Source organism: Leopardus geoffroyi, chromosome B1, assembly GCF_018350155.1.
Source record: "Leopardus geoffroyi isolate Oge1 chromosome B1, O.geoffroyi_Oge1_pat1.0, whole genome shotgun sequence".
Lineage (NCBI taxonomy): Eukaryota > Metazoa > Chordata > Mammalia > Carnivora > Felidae > Leopardus > Leopardus geoffroyi.
In genome coordinates, this window is record NC_059327.1 from 66035591 (window position 1) to 66055094 (window position 19504).

At 32.9% G+C, this 19504-nt stretch overlaps 1 protein-coding gene across 3 annotated transcripts in view; it reads left to right on the plus strand.

The window, feature by feature from the left end:
• Nucleotides 1-19504, plus strand: part of FSTL5 (follistatin like 5) — a 766041-nt gene that overhangs the window by 256803 nt on the left and 489734 nt on the right. For all 3 annotated transcript variants that reach the window (XM_045464161.1, XM_045464179.1, XM_045464171.1), the window contains exon 4: nucleotides 8863-9111. In XM_045464161.1, coding sequence (XP_045320117.1) covers nucleotides 8863-9111 — 249 coding nt within the window. The remainder of the gene's footprint in view (nucleotides 1-8862; nucleotides 9112-19504) is intronic.

Genomic DNA, 19504 nt, shown 5'->3' on the forward strand with positions numbered 1-19504 from the left:
GAATGTGGCCACTTTCTGGGGTCTGCTGGGACCAGGTGGCTTCAACAGTCTCTACCAAATGTCTTTCCAGCAGTGGAGCCGCTTTTCCCCTTGTGGCCTGAGAACCTCCCGGACCTCACTCTTTTCCTGGGGATTCGCCCTTCCCACCACAGCACCACCAGGTATTAAGCTGTGGAGTTGCAGCCTTTGCATTCCCCTTGTTTACAGTCTTAATGGAATTTAAACCCTCTCCTTTCTAGTTTAGTTTTTAGTTTAGTCCCTGCAGCTGTTTTCAATTTTCTACTTTCTCTCCAGCTGCTTTTGGGGAGGGGTGATTTTCCCATATTCTCCCCCACTCCCCAGTCTCCATCCTCTCTCTACCAGCAAAAGTGGTTCCCTACCTTTCGCAGCTTCTTGCTCGCAAGTTCAGCTCTCCATGCTGTGCACCTGCTGAAGTCTGTGGTTCAGGTTGTGCAGATTGTTGTGTTAATACTCCAATCAGTTTTCTAGGTGTGTAGGATGGTTTAGTGTTGGTCTGGCTGTATTTCATGGATGAGAGACACACAAAAAACTTCCATGCTGTTCCACCATCTTAGCTCCTCTCTAGCAGAACTGAAACTCTTACCCATTAAACAGGAACTACCCATTCTCCCTCCCCCAGCCCCTGTCAAACTACCATCCTACTTTATGTCTTTATGATTTTGACATCTCTAAGAAGCTCATAACTAGAATCATATTGTAGTTGTCTTCTTATGATTAACTGACTCTCTGTATTTCATACAGAATTTTGCTATGAACCAAAAAATACTCAAAAAATAAATCTATTAATTAAAAATATAAAATCAAGGAATTAAAAACACTATATAAAAACAATACTTTTTCAATGGTAAGTGAGCATATCAAAATAATTTATTGAAGTGGATTTTAAAATTGAAATCCTTTTTCACTAGGAAAAGTGTTGGGTTGTTTCATTGTTAGTTTTTGGCTTGTTTTAAATTTTTATTTAAATTCTAGTTAATTCACATGTAGTGTAATATTGGTTTCAGGACTAGAATTTAACGATTCATCACTTACATTTAACAACCAGTGCTCAACACAACAAGTACCCTCCTTTGTACCCATAAAACTGAAACTTTTAAATTCTAAAAACAATGTCCCTCTTCTAGCAGCCATTTATGATTACAGTCAGTACAGAAATTGTTGTCTTCATTTCTTCCTCAATTCTTTATTAGTCATGTTGTTGGTCTGACTCCAGCAATCAGCATTACAATGAACCTGAAGATTGCCTACCCAAATCTACCCTTCCATTACAATGTTTGATCTTCAGTTTAAAATTTTCATTTTGCTATTTAATATTCTTTATCATTGTGTGGAAATATCTACATTATTTGAGAATAATCTATCTACTGCTTTAAGTTTTTATGTAAATAGGAAGTTAGATATTTTTTATGATTTGGGTTTATTCCAAAGCCTGAAATATTTTAAGTATCACAGATGATTTAACATATGTCTTTAGTCTCCTTACATAGACTTCTATAAAATACTTTTATTTTATGTCTGTTAATTGATTTATTTTCTTATTTATAATAAGGGTCAGAATCATTCATAGAGAACAATAGCCACTAGTTACTAAGCAAAAGGATTACTTTTTTTCTTTTAATATAACTCATAACTCATAATCTTCACAGAACTAAAATATTTAAAAATAATTTTTTTTTCTTTTTAATAATCACTGTCATATTTTTAAAAAGTTTTAGATATCATATACTCACCTATGATCTATCCATCTATCAGTTTATCAATTTATCTATTTACTGATATGTCTATAATGTCATTGCATTTCTAGCTACTAATAGCAAGTATTAGCAAGTGAGATTTCTTTGGCTTCCAACCCATTTCTGTGATCTAAATAAATCACACAGATGATGAAAGTATTTTTATCTGGTAAAGTGTATAACCACAAGTACTACTCTAAGTTCTCAGTAGGATTGAAATATTAAGTTGATAGAGAAATCTTGGCTCCTAGTTGTTACTTGGAAAAGATAAAATTAAGGAGTAGGATAACTTTTGGTGTACTTTGTGATCAAGGTGTCTAGTTGAGGTTGGAAAGAGTTTTGAGCATGTATCTTGGGCTCTTTCAGTGTTCTGCCATTGGAATTATACTGCAGTTGAGAACTTCAAAGAAGTAACTATTAGCATATTAGCTAGCGATCTCAAATTATCTAACTTCTCATAATGACACATGAAAAACTATCTGTGTTGGCAAAAATTTCCTTGAGTTAAACAGGAACTATAATTTGGATGGTTGCAATTTAACTGAATTCCTGGCTTTTTATTGTACTTATCTTTTTTTTTTCATATTTACTTCTTTTAAAATAAATCTGAATGCAGAATTACATGAAAGTGCTTACAGAAGTCCAATGGGATGTTTAAAATAAGATGGGGAAGAAGGTTCCAAATTCACTGAACTACTGTTAGGTGGTCATTCAAACTGTCTTTCAGTAGTGGCACCCTGGGCAAATATCAATCAGGTAGCCTTGTTTTCACCAACTTCACAAAGTAGCAGCAGGAAATACATATCCTAATCATTAAAGGTCATGAAAAGATCATAACTGTGCTCAATCTTCTGCAGGCATTAGAATATTTACTTGAACTGCTACTTGCCATGAAGTTAGTGAGGACCGAATGTGTTTTATTCATTTACAGTGTGAAATTGTATTTTGCATTTACTGAAGAGTTTTGCAATTTTTCTTTATGTGGGTAACAAAATGTCACCAAAGTATTATACTTATTTATAAATCAAAATATGTAATTAGATAAATTTAGGGTTTTTTTTCTTTCTTTTTTATTTTTCTTTATTTATTTATTTATTTATTTATTTTTGCGGGTGAGGGGATATCCACTTCTTATGTAGTGGACACTATTTAAAATTTTTAGGTATATTATTTAGAAAAACACACCTCAACACTCCCATAAATACATTTCTAATGAACATAATAAAAGCTTGAGTTGTCAAAAGCTGTTCTTTATTCATTCCAGTGATATTAAGTCCATGCCAAATTGATCATAAATGATAATTTATTAATAATAATAACTACATCTGTCATACTCTAAGCCAAGTACATGCAATGCATTATCTCATAGAGGATATCTCTATGCTATCCTCTCATAGGCTCAATCATATTATCCTATGCTTATTATTATTATCCTCATTTTATTTATTCATTTAAATAATACTTATAGAGTTTCTTCTATTTTTTAGTTAGACAAGGAAATTGATACTCACCAATTTTAACTAATTGCCCAGAAATTTCACTGGTAGTGACAGTTGGAATGTAAATTAAAGGACTGATTTTAGGCCCATTCTTGTAATTATTAACATGATATAGAAATAGAATATATCATCACAAAATCTTAGAAAGGAGAAATTAGAAAACCTACGTTAAATATAATTTTGCATTTGGGGCACCTGGGTGGCTCAGTCAGTTTAAGCATCTGACGTGGGCTCAGGTCACAGTCTCGTGGTTTGTGGGTTTGAACCCTGCATTGGGCTCTGTGCTGACAGCTCGGAGCCTGGAGCCTGCTTCAGATTCTGTCTCTCCCTCTCTGCTCCTATTCTGCTTGTACTGTCCTCTCGCTCAAAAATAAACATTAAAAAAAATTTTAAACAATAATAATTTTACATTTTGTATGTCTGACGCTATTTCTAGAGTATGAAAATATTTAAACTAGAAAATATTGAGTATGTGATTGTTTAATGCAGGTAAAGTTTAAATATTAAACATTCTAGAGAAAGCTTATTAATATATTTCTTGGATATTAGCTTTTATTAAAATTATGTTTTGCCAAGCATTCTTTTTTTTTTTTTTTTCAACGTTTATTTATTTTTGGGACAGAGAGAGACAGAGCATGAACGGGGGAGGGGCAGAGAGAGAGGGAGACACAGAATCGGAAACAGGCTCCAGGCTCTGAGCCATCAGCCCAGAGCCCGACGCGGGGCTCGAACTCACAGACTGCGAGATCGTGACCTGGCTGAAGTCGGACGCTTAACCGACTGCGCCACCCAGGCGCCCCTGCCAAGCATTCTCAAATGAAGAGATTGGGTGAGAGTAAATCTGAACATAATTTATCAGTTCCCTTTTATTTTACCATTTGAATATCAGACCTAAAGACATTACAGCCTAGATGAGGTCAGACTAATATGTAATGGAAAAGCAAAGTCTGTAATCCTGTTCAATTCCAAAATCTGGTTTTTTTGTTTGTTTGTTTAACAAATCAAAGTTAACATAATACTTATATTTGGTACTTTAGCATTATCCATTTTTATGAGACAATTAACACCTCAAATAACTTGGCACTCTAAATTAATTATGTTTATATTCCATTGGAATCATTAGAAGTAGTTAGCTCATCACAATCTTTTACCTCCGTCTGCTGTTTCTGTTTTCAATCCAGTATCTGTTTATTCCATACCGTGTCTAATCCTAGAGCGGCTTTCTGAACTCTGAATCCATTTGTAGGACATAACCTCAACTGTGACATGATACATTGCTTGTGAGGTCTTACCTGTTATTATCCATCTCACTCTCCAAGTTGTGCCCCTCCAACTTTCCTTCCCTACTTGGGCACACTCAAATCCTGCCTTATGCCCTTTGTGAGCCATTACAAAAAGTGTCAATGATGGTTCTTTTCATCTGTCCTATAGCAACTAACATAGCACCTTACAAATAAAAATAAGTACATTATATTAAAGTTTATTTCAATTTAGATCCATTCTATATTAAGTACTCTTTAGTAAATTGTATATTATATATGTAATCACTTGAAGAGGATTGCATCATGATTGAGAATCTGAAGAAAAAATTTTTAGAATTCTATGGAATTATTTTGCTTTATAACTTGGTGTCTTTTATCTTTAAAGGTCTCATCTTTGTCTCAAATCTTTTGAGGAGTTTTTATACTGCTCTGAAGGCATAGAAATTATAAAATGATGTACTTGTTAAACATACAGCACTTTTTTGGGGAACAAATGTTACTTTATCAAGTTATGAGACAGCAGGATATAAGTTCTTGATTAAAATTCATTTAGTGTGTCATCTGCCTGAATGTACTTAAAAGAAATCTTTGACATGTTGATCAGATTAAATTGATTTAATCTCAGCTGAAACTTAAGTTCAGTGTTAGTCATGGATAATTACTGTCAGAAAGGATATGTTCTAGCTATTCATTTACATAATATGAGCTTTCTTTTGGATTGCATATGAATTAATTAAATTTCCTTTAATTGTAGCAACTACATGCAACATGCAGCTTCTAACTAGTTCATTAACTTCTAGAAAATGGCCAATATCCTAATATAAATCTCTAAAGTAGAGTATAGGCTTTGAGACAGAAAAAAAAAAAAAGTAAAAAGAAGAGGGAATCTGGGAATGCAATTCATCAGATATACCAGAAATGACTTCATTTTTAGCAGAGCATTCCTCGCTAAAAAGAAAACTACTGATTCAGTTAGCCAACTCATTTTGTGACTAAAGTGTAAAATAATCAGACTCTCTTAATAAACATTAAACTCATTCTTTGATAGCAAAAACATGAAATATTCTCTTGAAAAATCTTAAACTATTTGATAGCAATAAAACTATTTAGAATTAGTAAGATAGTAAGAAAACAAAGAAAATATAAGGTGTAAAATTATACAAAATGCAAGTATGTGAGTCAGATTCCTGGCACTCACATTTTGGACTCTGTCAACATTAGATCAACAATTGGCATAAATACTGGCATAAGAATGAGGAAAAAAGATTTTCCAGATTCAAATCAGTCATTACTGTAGAGTTACAGTTGACATAATTTTGGACTTTTTAAAAAAATGTATTGCATTGAACATTAAAAAGCAGTAATACAAACATAGGAAAATTTGCCCAGCATTATATCCACCTAGTTAATAAATTGTTTATTTTACTTTATCTTTTCTTAGTTTTTTCTATGTTTCTTAGCTTCTTCTTAGTTTCTAAGTTTCTTAGTTTCTTCTTACATTATTTTATATGTTTTTATTGGTACCATATACTTCTCATCTTTCCCACTTAAGATCATTGTTTAATTGTTTACCTAGTCTTTCCCTTTGTGTTATATTTATTTTAAATATAAAGTAGGATTTCAATAAATCAAAGACCCTAAAGTATGATCTCAGAAACAACAGTACCATCATCACATAGGAACTTGGAAATATAAAGTTGGGGCTACACATAGCCCAGATCTACTGAATCAGAACTCTTAAGTGGATTGGAGGTAGAACTGATCTTTTAACAACTCCTCTAGGCCATTTTAATGCATGCCAAACTTCAGAAACTACAACATTAAATGTATTTTACAAAATTTAACAAAATATTTCAGTGAGGTATCATATAAAATAACACATCAGGAAGGTTTGTTAAATAAATTATATTATCTTTTTATTTATTTTTCTTATTTTTATAAGTTTATAGACTGCATTTCTCAACAACTGGAATATATTATCAAAGGGTTCAAATATTTAAAAATTGTTTTCAAGAAAATTTGTTCCAATTTAAACTGCTATCAAAAGCCATACCTTAAAAAATACAGTTGATAGTATTGGTCTTTTTTGTTTGTAATATTATGTTTGTTATACTCCATTTGGAAATACATGCATATGTATTGAAATAAAAGTACAGCATAGGTTTCATTTAAAAGCAAATAAAATCGATTTTTAAAATACTTTTTATTTGTATATATCTGCCTTATGAAAATTAGTCCCTAAAAATATAGTATTAATAAAAATAACTAGCAATTAAATGCATTTTTATATATGCCAAACATTTTAATTTTAATAACCCTATGAGGATATGATATTATCTCTATTTTACAGATGAAGAAACTGATTTACAGACGTGTTAGGTACTCACCCAAGGTCCTGAAAGTTGTAACTAGTGGGGTTATGGCTTAAACTCTGTATAAGAATCTATATTCCTTATCATTATGATGTCATCATGTGAAGAGACATACTATTTATTTATTTATTATTTATTTTAGAGAGTATGTGCATGTGTGTATGCACGTGGGTGAACAGGGGAGGGGCAGAGAGAGGGAGAAACAGAATCTTTTTTAAAAATTTTTTAAAGTTTATTTTCATTTATTTTTTAATGTTTATTTATTTTTGAGGGAGAGAGAGAGAGAGAGAGAGAGAGAGAGAGAGATAGGCAGAGTGTGTGTGAGCAGGCAAGGGGCAGAAAGAGAGGGAGGCACAGAACCCACAGCTGAGCCGTCAGTACAGAGCCCAATGCAGAGCTCAAACTCACAGATCACAAGATCATGACCTGAGATGAAGCTGGATGCTCAATGAACTGAGCCACCCAGGCGCCCCTTAATTTTTTTCTTAATGTGTATTTATTTTGAGAGAGAGACAGAGTGCGATCAGGGGAGGGACAGAGAGAAATCTGAAGCGGCTCCAGGCCTGAGCTGTCAGCACAGAGCCTGTCAGGAGGCTCACAAACCATGAATACATGACCTGAGCCCAAGTTGGACACCCCACTGACTGAGCCACTGAGGCACCCCAGGAGAGACAGAATCTTAAGTAGGTTCCATATTCAGTGCAGAGCCTGACATGGCACTCAATACCATGACACTGACACATGGCCTGAGCTGAGATCAAGAGTTGGACATTTAACTGACTGAGCCACCCAGGTGCCCTGGAGCAATGGTTTTAAATCAACAAGTTGAAAATATACACTATATGTCTAATAAACTTACTGTAATTTATTACTTCACAATTTTTTTCTTTTTTTGCAATATATAGGTGTCATTGATTGTTTTATATATATATATATATATATATATATATATATATACATACATACATATATATACACACATGTATATGCACACACACATATATCCACATGCACACATATATCTCTGTGTGTATCTCTTTCTGAATATATATATGTATGTATGTATACATATATATTCATGTATTTTATATATATATATTCATATTAAGTTTACTGCCAATTTTCACTTTCCAGTCAGATAAAGTCCAGTCAGATAAAAAAGAAAAGCCAGATCTGCCTATGAAAGTGCAGGGATTATAGGTGATTAGTTTGGTTTTAGTACAAGGCTGTTGGATCCATCTTTTCTTTCTGATGCCAATGGAGACTGTTAAACTGAGTAAGTAACAAGAAAATTGATTCTTCATGATTTGTTCGTTTAGTCAAGAAATGTATTAGTGATTGTCAAGTGGCAAAGGTCAAAACAAGGAAGGAGTAGCTATAAGAACCCATCAAGAAGTTTTCAAGGCACAATAATTTTCCATTCCTACTTCCTGCTTTTTATACATACATGTCATTTCTCCTAGTCATTTCTCCATGTCATTCTCCTGTCATTTCTCCAGGATTCTATTAATGTAAAAGTTGAATTTATTAAACATTTACTCTATGACAGGAAAGTCATTCCTGTGGATTATTTACATGTAATATTTTGTACAACTTTAGGAGGTGGTCTATACTATTACCATCATATGACAGATGGGACAACTTGGCACAAAGACGTAATTTATCCAAAGACATACAGCTAATAAATGGTAGACTTAGGATTTGAACTCAGGCAATTTCGTCTTGGGGATCATGTTTTTAAGGACCACAGTAGTCACTGGAGAGATGGAAGAGAGCTACAAGCACATGGGGAGAAGAGGGGAGCAATGTTGAGAGTGTTTTCAAAAGTTAGTCTCCCTGTCTAACACAAGTCTCTTTTCCACTGAGAACAACTGAACCCTGCTTATACTGAATTTCTCATGGAATTTTTTTATTTCACACTTTGATATGCCACATTTAGACAAATGAATACAAATGATTTTTTCTTTATCTTCAGGATTCCTGGTTCAGGATGTCCCTTTGGGGTCTTGTGAAAATAAATACTGTGGTTTGGGAAGGCACTGTGTCATCGGCAGAGAGACAGGGCAAGCAGAATGTGCCTGTATGGACCTTTGCAAACGTCACTACAAACCTGTGTGTGGATCTGATGGGGAATTTTACGAAAACCACTGCGAAGTGCATAGAGCTGCTTGCCTGAAAAAGCAAAAGATTACCATTGTTCACAATGAAGACTGCTTCTTTAAAGGTAAATACAGGGTGGACCTAAAGTGTCACCTTCTATTTCTTTCGTCTTCTCAACTACTGCCTTTAAACTTCAAGTTTAACCTCTAACCCAATTTTATATCAGGAAATATTTAAAAGTGGAAAGGAAAAGATTGTGAGTTTAATCACACCAATAAGCAGTAAGTATATAGAAATTTACATGGATACAATTCTGAATCTCAATTATGAGTACAAAGTTGGCCAAAATCTGACTCAAATTTAATATAGCTTACAGCTTTGCACCATATGGCTTCCCAATCATGGCAGTTATCTTAGGACACACGGAGGCCAATTCAGTCAACAGGCCAAATCCACCCAGTGGAAAGCACCTGGAGTGGAATTGAGTGAATAGTGAATGCCAAACCATGCTGTGATAACATCTCCTTTCTTCCTGATTAAAAATGATGGGTTTCAGTTTGCACCACATAATTCAGATTACATGGAGCCTGCAAATGTCCATTTAAACAACTCTGAAGAACTCATGCTAAATTTAATTAGTAAATTTGAGATGACAATAATATAAAATCTGAAAGTATTGGTGTTTACTTTCATGGCACTCAAAATCATTGGTATTGTCTATGAAAAGGCACTGCTGATTTAGTGATTTGAAAAATTATTTTAACATGATATATAAACAAATCTTTGGACATTTTTAATGTTATTTATTTATTCACAAACTCATTTTCTATTTGCTTCTACTGGAGAGAATATTTGCTTATTAATTGTCATAACCCACACTGAAATTCTGAAGTCTTAAGTGTATGGAACTTCCATCATTCGAATAGGTCAGTGATCAGCTTGATTTCTCATCTTTGATTGGTTCCTCATCTCATTTTTCATAATGTTCCTGAGGTTTACTTACAATTAAATCTTGTCTGATATTTTAATTCTTAGCTTAAATGTATGACTGAAATATAATGTATTTCATCTGTGCACCAATTAAGGTAAATGACTAAAAACGTTCCTTTTTTCAAATTTGGTAGAATAAATAAAATATTATTTCCAAGGTAATAATAAAATTATGCACAGAACTTTTCAAATGATATAAGGGGTAATACTCTAGTCAGTGTGGCCACTAGACGCCTCCTGATATAATTGAAGTAAAATTAGAAGAATAGTTTTCCTCACAACAGTAAACTATGTGCAACTTGAATACATGCACAGAAATTTTTATGGTATCAGATTATCTTCTTGTACAGAAAGAATATCAGTTGTTGTGGTTTCAAGTCTATTTACTTCCCTCTTCTATCAAGTCTATTTTACAAATAACTATAATTAATTCTATTAGCATTGTGCTTTAAAACTCATGAGAGAGTAGTGCGTGTGTGTGTGTGTGAGAGAGAGAATTGATTCTGTCATTTTTTTTAAGTTTATTTATTTATTTTGTCAGAGAGGGAGAGAAAGAGGCAGAGAGAGAGGGAGAAAGAGAATCCCAAGCAGGCTCCCTGCTGTCTGTGTGGAGACTGATGTGCTGGGCTCAATCTCATGAACTGTGAGATCATGACCTGAACTGAAATCAAGAATCAGATGCCTAATGACTGAGCCATCCAGGCGCCCCAATTCTGTCATTTTGACCTGAGATGGTACAGTGCAGATATTACTATGCCAATGTTGTATAACATCCTAAAATCATATAAATAATATTCTATTAAGGTAATTTAGAATCATATTCCCAAAATGAAGTTTTGTCCAACCGACACACTGTAAATGATTATATGGAAACATATGATAGTAAATTATCATGTGAGAAAAAACATTTGGAATATCTAATGTTCTACTTTATTGCTGGATGCTTTGGCATATTGCAAATCAATGTGTATATCAGTATGGAGGTGGAAGAACTGGATATAGCTAGGAACGTTGCCTTCCTTGTGAGTTCATAAAACAATGGTTTGAAAAATTTTTGCTTTTTAGACTGATACTCAGCATATTTACCACATCTATGATCGTTTCAAAATACTTTTTCACCATATGTAAGTCAAAGTACTTCCTTATCTCTTTATATATAGTATTAAAATTTTATTAATATTGTCTGGGTTAGTTAGCAAGGGTTAGCATGTTTCTTTGGTCTCAGAATTTGTGAGTCTTCTGCTTATTTATTTTGGGGTTTTGCCTAACATATATATAACTCACAAAAGGACTTTGCTTCAGCAGAAAGGAACTAAATAATATAGAACAAACAATAAGTTGCCTGTCTTATTGGTGTGCAGTTGGTCAAGTTTTAGGTGTAAAACAAGATTCGTTATAGCTGAAGGCCTGACATCATTGTGATGGCCAAAATTAATCCTTGTGATTGTGAACTCTATTTCCTCTAGAAAGTCTGTAATTTATATTGTTTACAATAATGGCCTAAAGGAAGAAGCAAATCAAAATATTAAGTTCATGAAATGCTAAAAACCTATATTTAATTAGATTTTTAATGAAAAAAATCAAAACTAAATAACAGGAACAAGTTTTCCTCCTTTGGGGGAAAAATTTGGTAGTTTAGATCTAATAAAAGGTAATTAAGCAAACCTTAGAACATTAGTCAACAAACAGGAAGTTAGAGGCCAAATTCAGGATCCAGTCCATTTTTTTAAAGCAATGTGTTATTGAAACAGAGCCACACCTGCTAATTTAGGAAATTTTCTTTGGGTGTTTTTGCACAACAAAAGGAGAGTTGAGTATTTGCAACAGAGATAGTATGGCCCCCAAAACATAAAAAACATTTTGTCTGCATCTTCCCAGAAAAAGCTTGTTAACATCTGCTTTAAAAGATTACCAGCGCCTTAAAATTAATTATTTAAAATATTGATGGGTATTGGAGCTACTGTGTGGCTCATTTGGTTGAACATCCGACTCTTGATTTCAGCTCAGGCCATGATCTCATAGGTTTGGGAGTCTGAGCCTGCATCAGACCCTGCACTGACAGTGTGGGAGCCTGCTTGGGATTCTCTCTCTCTCTCTCTCTCTCTCTCTGCCTCCCCCTTACTTGCTCATTCTTACCCTGTCTCTCAAAATAAATAAATAAACAAACACATTTTTGTAAAATATTGATAGATTATTACTATCCTATATCTTCTTGGCTATGGTGGTGAATATAGGGACATACTCATTGTTACATTTGAATAGAAATACACACACACACACACACATACACACACACACACACATGGTTACAAGTAAAACAGGAAATCTGAGTAATATCAGTGGGTAGTATTAAAGATGATATGTTGGTTATGATATTGTACTACAGCTTTTCAAAATGTTACTATTGGTAGAAACTGGGTAAAGGGAACAAGGAATCTCTGTATTATTTCTTACAACCTCATATGACTATTACAAACTCATATATACAACATCATACAACCTCATATGACTCATATAACCTCAATAGAAAGAGTTTAATAAAAAAAAAACCTGGAAACTATTTGCAAATACTAAGACAATTTTAAAGAAAGTATGGTTTGCATTATTCATTAATTATTTCAATTTTAGGCTAAGACCTATTTCACATATCAAATTTATCAGGTTTATGTTTGCCATTTATACTTAAACTTATTAGAATTATATATGTACAATCATGCTTATTGATTGTTTTAAAATTAAGATTAGAGTGTAAGTTAAAAGGACTTACATTTCCATCTTTATACATATGTATATGCTTATAAGTATATCTATATATCTTCCTTTTATTAGATTTGTTAAATATTTGAATGCCTCTATAGTGTGCTTAGCATTTACTCTTACTGACACTTAAAAGAGACATTAATTCACTAAGAACTTTCTTTAATGATTTATGATTTATGGAACTATAAATAAAGCATCTAATATACCTAGTAATAAAACATCTTTAAATTTATTTCTATTCACATTTATGTAATTACAAAGAAACTGGCTATAGTAAGAAAGAATAATGTAGCATTTGTTTTTTTGGAACAAAGACTTTAAGATGACACTTCACATATGCTGGGGAGGAAAACAATTTTATCTACGTTTCTACATTCTTCTGGATGGCCTAATCATCAAATTGGCATGAGACAGATAAGAGGAGAAAGATAAATTTAATTATATATACATAGGGCCCCCAAGAGAATATGAGATCCACTGACAGGGAATTGAGGTTTATATGCAGCCCTGAAGTAAGAAGAGGGTAAGGGTCTAAGACTTCAAACGGGAGAAGATAATTCATAAGTAGATGGAAGAGAAAACATTTGGGGGGGGAAATATACATACATATATATATATATATATATATATATATATATATATATATTTGCTGTGTCATGCTGAGAAATTCTTCTTATCCAAAAAAAAAAAAAAAAAAACCAAAAACACAAACAAACCAAAAAAGCAAGTTATCTTTAGTAATAGCTCTAGGGCCTCTATCTAAATTCTTTTAGGCAGTTAAGGGAATATAGAGGGTGGGGGGGGGACAAAAATCCCTTTTTGCATCTGTAGGGCTTTATTGTCTTCAGCTGAAAATAATTCTCATGCCAAAGCAGCACATTCTGATATGAACTGTGCTGAATCCTATCACATAGCATAAAACTTTTATATTTTTATGTAATGCCTAGCTATTCGTTGTGATGGCAGTTTGGGCTTAAAGTCATTTCCCATCCCCACCTCTACCCCCAAACAGCTTCTAACTTCTACAACTCACATCACTTTTAACAAGTAAAATTTCCTCTCACCCTGACTCCAGGTCAGTCTGTTGTACACAGCAGAATTTACTTACTCAGAGAATAGACAAAAGCTAGAGTAAGAAACTCAAGATATAACCTATGCCAAAATGAATAAGAAATTAAGCCTTTTATGAGAAAGTCAATTGAACAGAAACCCTTTTGCCATTTACTGTGCTAAGAATAAAATTGCCATAAAAGCAAATGTTGTGTGCATTTAAATGTGCATCACAAACAATAACAACTTGGGAAATATGGTTTTTATGGCTATGTGTGCACTATTTGAATGAGATCTGACATTGTGGTTTTTTTTCTTTGGTATAATCTGGAGAGACATTCATATTCCACTTTTTAATTCGTTCTCTTACCTGATTTTTTTTTTAAGGGTAAGACTTGTAGAAATTGGGCTAGAGAACTAGGCTGCCAATGATACAATGATATTTTAAAATATAACAGTAATTGCTGTGTGTTAACACAGAGGAGCTTTTAGATTACTTTTTTTTTTGAAGCTTTGTAAAGTTTCTATTTTCTGTCTACTTTTTTATGCCATTTCATGAAAAACAGTAATCTTGATAAATATTTAAACTTTGGAAAGTGATGCCCAGATACTTGTTTGTTTAATTTGTTTTTGGCCAGTGTTAGCCAACTGGAACTGCAGGGTGGTAGTGAAATTAATAAAATGAACAAAATTTATAGTTGTTAACTCTTGAAGGTCATATTACAGACAGAAACTCTAGTCCTTCTGAAAGCCTTGTACACAACATCAAAATTTGATTAATCAGCCATATTTGGGCAGATTTATGGCAAAATTTTCTGAATTTGGTGATATGAAATTGAGTTGTGTTTCACTTTTAAAATTTATATTGCATTTAACATTTAATCAAACTTAACAATATAGTTTCGTTGCCACTCTCTCTAATCCTAATGTGAAATATAGAATTCTATGTATTCTCATTACGTAACATTACATAATATTCTTTAGAAATCATTGTAGTGTGTATACTCATAAACTTACCATTTTTATTAAAATCATACCAAATATTTGTTTCTCCTCTGATTTGGGATTAAGGATTCTGTAAACATTACATTTTATATGGGTTTATCTTTTGTTTATAGAAAAACAGTGGATAAATGGTAGATATTACACAGAATATGAAAAATGATCCAAAAAGAGATTTAGATATTGACTACCTAACAAATGTATTAAAAAATATTGCCAGAGGGGCGCCTGGGTGGCTCATTCGGTTAAACGTCCGACCTCCGCTCAGGTCATGATCTCCCGGTGCGTGAGTTTGAGCCCCGCATCCGGCTCTGTGCTGACTGCTCAGAGCCTGGAGCCCGTTTCAGATTCTGTGTCTCCCTCTCTCTCTGACCCTCCCCCGTTCATGCTCTGTCTCTCTCTTTCTCAAAAATAAATAAATATATATATATATATATATATATATATATATATATATATATATATATTACCAGAAAGTAAGAGAGAGAGAATATCAGTAATAATAGTAATACATTGGGTATTTATTTTAAAACACTTCAAGTATTATACTACTGTTTTATCATAATAAGCCAATATACTATAGAGAAGGCAACAAGCCTAAGGTTTTAAAAATGACCTGCCGACATGCGCATAGCAAGTTAATGCTGCTGGGACAAGAACCAATGGATTCTGTCTTCTCTTTTAGTGTACGTATGCTGCAAATGTTCTACTTAAACATATAATACCATGACATCTTACTTGCCCATGTCTTTTAAAAACTTTACTTTTAATAGTGATTTCCTAGAACATGCAACATTATTTGGAAACATTCTTGCTCACTGGGTATTTTTAAGGATTAAGTAATGCATTTGATATAGTTCTTAGCCAATTGAAGAACATAGTAAAAGATAATACTTATTTAAGACTGTAACATTTATATAGTAACTGTGAACATTTGATTGCAATAAATTTTCAAATTTGAGTCTGTGAAGCCACACATTTTATTTTAGGTTAACATTAGGTTATAATGTTGCATCAAAAGACTCAGGTTAAATTATTATATAACTGAATTTGCCAGATTGTAATAGGTTAATTTATGGTAGTAAATTTTTTTTTTATTTTAGATAAGAATACTTGAAGAAAAAATAACTAACTTGAATTTAGAAATATATTTATTGTTAAAAAATACATTTATTATTAGTTTCTTGGTTGACATTTAAGATGCCATCTTATAGTCACCTTTTGCACAGATTTATTTTAAGCCGATTTTGCTGATCTTATGCTATAAATAGAATATCTATTAGATATGTTACAAAGTTATTTCAATCTCCTATTCCCCCTCCAAAAAAGAGAAAAAAAAAACATTTAAAGACTAAATTCATTTACTGATGCGTTTAATTTTAGTCAAATTTTCTCATTTTCCCCCCGTTATAGGAACTAAATTTAACATTCAAATCCATGGATAGTCTTATCTTGTTTTTGTATATTTTCATGCTATATCATTTTTCTTCAATTTCAAGTTATAGAATAAATATTTTAGTTTAATATTTTATTTCATGCTTTCTATGGATATATGAATATCCCATCAATAGTTATAAACACAATATTCAATAGTGACAGAAAAAAATAAGAACATTTTATCAGTTCAAATAACTTGTCCTTGTCTTGTATACTGAGGCTGTTTAAACATTGTATCAGTCACTGTGTCTCACTGGCACCTTCACTTATCATGTTTATTTTTTCAGTATCCTATTTTTAAATGCTATAACTTACAAAGTGAAAAACATTTTTAAAACCATTATTTTTAAATGTGGTTAATTTCTTCTCTTTGACATTTCTTTGCAAAAACATGAGGATGAAAAACTTTCCAATGATTACACTCCGCATATATAACTGGGGATAAAATGTTCTAGAAAATGCAATTGAGGGGCGCCTGGGTGGCGCAGTCGGTTGGGCGTCCGACTTCAGCCAGGTCACGATCTCACGGTCTGTGAGTTCGAGCCCCGCGTCGGGCTCTGGGCTGATGGCTCAGAGCCTGGAGCCTGTTTCCGATTCTGTGTCTCCCTCTCTCTCTGCCCCTCCCCCGTTCATGCTCTGTCTCTCTCTGTCCCAAAAATAAATAAACATTGGAAAAAAAAAAAAAAAAAGAAAATGCAATTGAAAATTGTTCTCTATTAGTCTGGTTCATATTTCACTTTTAAAATCCTTTCTGAAGGGTGTATATATACTTTAGGGGACATTTGAAAACTATTAATGCTAAAAATTTTAAACCAAATGGGAAAAATGAGAAGCTTTATCTGTGGTTATCATTCAGATAGTTATGTGGGAAAAAATAAATATTTGAAGGGAATCACCCTGAAGAAAGAAGATTTGGCACTTTCTAGCACAATGTAAAGCATAGGTAATTAGCAATGTTTCTGTTTTGAATACTGGAAGAAAAGTACAAGGAACTTCAATTAACAAAAATTCAAATTAATTTAATACTGTAATATGCAATCAATTTGTTTTTAGTTCAAAATACCACATCATCTAGCTGTAAATTATTTATCAATCTCATGGTTACAATAGAAGGTAGTGTGTGCTCAGACAGATGTGAAGCATTTCATGTGTTCCCTTACATGATAATCACTTTAAAGAATTGTTTCTATATGTTTCTCTAATCAGTATATGAATTTCCAGTGGTTTGTATAATGTCTTTCTAAAAGTCTTCCCCCCAAATCTAGGCATAAGTTGTGATTACATTTTGTCAGTATTTTTTCCCCTTGATGATATCTAAAGAGATCACTCATAACTACCAAAGTTCATGAATGGATTTGTATATGAAACCAGGTTGAACTAAAGTCCACAATATGTAGAAACAATATTGCACTAAAATTTGACTTTAGCTTTTCTATAAGAATATTGAATAAGGCATTTATCTCCTCATTTCTTAAGAATTATAAATATAAAATAACATAAAAAAGACAGTTACAAATAGGTCTAGAATAAAAGTTTGTAGTATTAGTGGAGATTTCTAAATGAATTTTTCACTTTCTTTTTTACCATAAATCAATAACGACTTTCAAAAATCCGTAATAATTTAACATAGAGGTGTAATTTAAAAAGCGGTAGCATAGTAAATTCAACAATTGATACTGTTTCCAAAGGTTTCTTCCCAATAATTCCACATTGGTTAGGTGCCAGATAGGTCTTCCTTGATGATTTTCATTCATTTTAATTGTAACACAGTGGCTCAAAAGTCCTTAGGTGAAAGTATGGAAACATGTCTGTGAGTAACCCTTAAAGGATGGTAGTAACAACTAAGTTACTATTAGGGAAATCAAAAGTTACAATTAAGGCCAGAATAATCAATGAAGAATCTTGGTGGATTAAGTAGAAAGATTTGCTAAAACTAAAACATAAAATGTTTCTGGGGTACCAGGGTGGCTTCGTCAGTTAAGCACCCAACTCTTGATTTTGGTTCGGGTCATGATCTCAAGGTTTGTTGAGTATCAGCCCCTTAATGGGCTCTGTGCTGACAGTGATTCTCTCTCTTCCCCTCCCTCCCCACTTGTGTTCTCTCTCTCTCAAGATAAATAAATAAACTTAAAACAAAGACATAAAATGTTTCTTTGTTTTAGTTGCATAAGAATTCCATGGCACAGAAAAGCAAGGTGTCAGTTGGGCACTCAGTTAGTATCTAAGTGTGGTTGCCCAAAAGAGAGTAGAGATGATGCTGGCTTGAATCAAGATGACAGAAGTGCCAGTGATGGTACAAAGTTGTCTAACTACCTAAACACAACTGTTTTGGGCGTGGACATGGAGTTTATGGGAACTAAATACATGAGCTAAGCAAAAATAAATAAATAAATAAATAAATAAATAAATAAGTCATTAATTGAAATATGAAATGCTGGGGGACTCACACATTTGAAAATGGATATGAGGAGAAAATATATACATATGCACTTAAGATCAGTTAAATTTAAATCTCTTTTAGACAAGTGAGGAAAAATGCCATTTATGCAGTTGGATCTGAGTCAGGAAATCAACGGAGAATTTGGAGGAGGATACATATATATAGGATTTATAAGTATATTAATAAAGAGGCAGGCATGGAGCTTTATACTTGAGATATACAAGAGAATGAGTGCACATTGGGAAGCAAAGAATGCTAGGGATAGAACTCTATTGTATTTCACCCTCAGAGGTCAGGAGATGGACAAAGAGCAAGTAAAGGAGTCAAATACATAGTCCGCAGTGAAAAGGGAGGAAAACCAAGAGAGTGTGGATACATGAAGCTAATTAAAATTTTTCACAGAGGAAAAAATGATGAACTGGATTAAATGTTGCTGAAATCAAGTATGATGGGGATTAGGAAATGAACATTGATTTGGAAAGATTAAGGCCATGATTAAGGAAAGATTAAGGCCACAGAGAAGGGGTAGTTTTGACTTTAGATGAACACATGGATTCTTCATCCATTAAATAGGAAAGGAAAAATAAGTACTTTCAGGTGCAGGTAGATGAACTTATTTTATGATATAAAAGTGTATTGTTCTTATCTGTATATATAGATACAGATATATATCTCTATATGCATATATATATATATGAAATAAGACATGAAACATTCATTTATTTTATATGCTTTAATCAATCTGCTTGCCAATAATGTTGGAATATAGATTGATTTAATGTGGCTATTTCTGGGGCTCTTAGCATTTAATTCATTTTTAAAAGCATTCTTTTTCCTA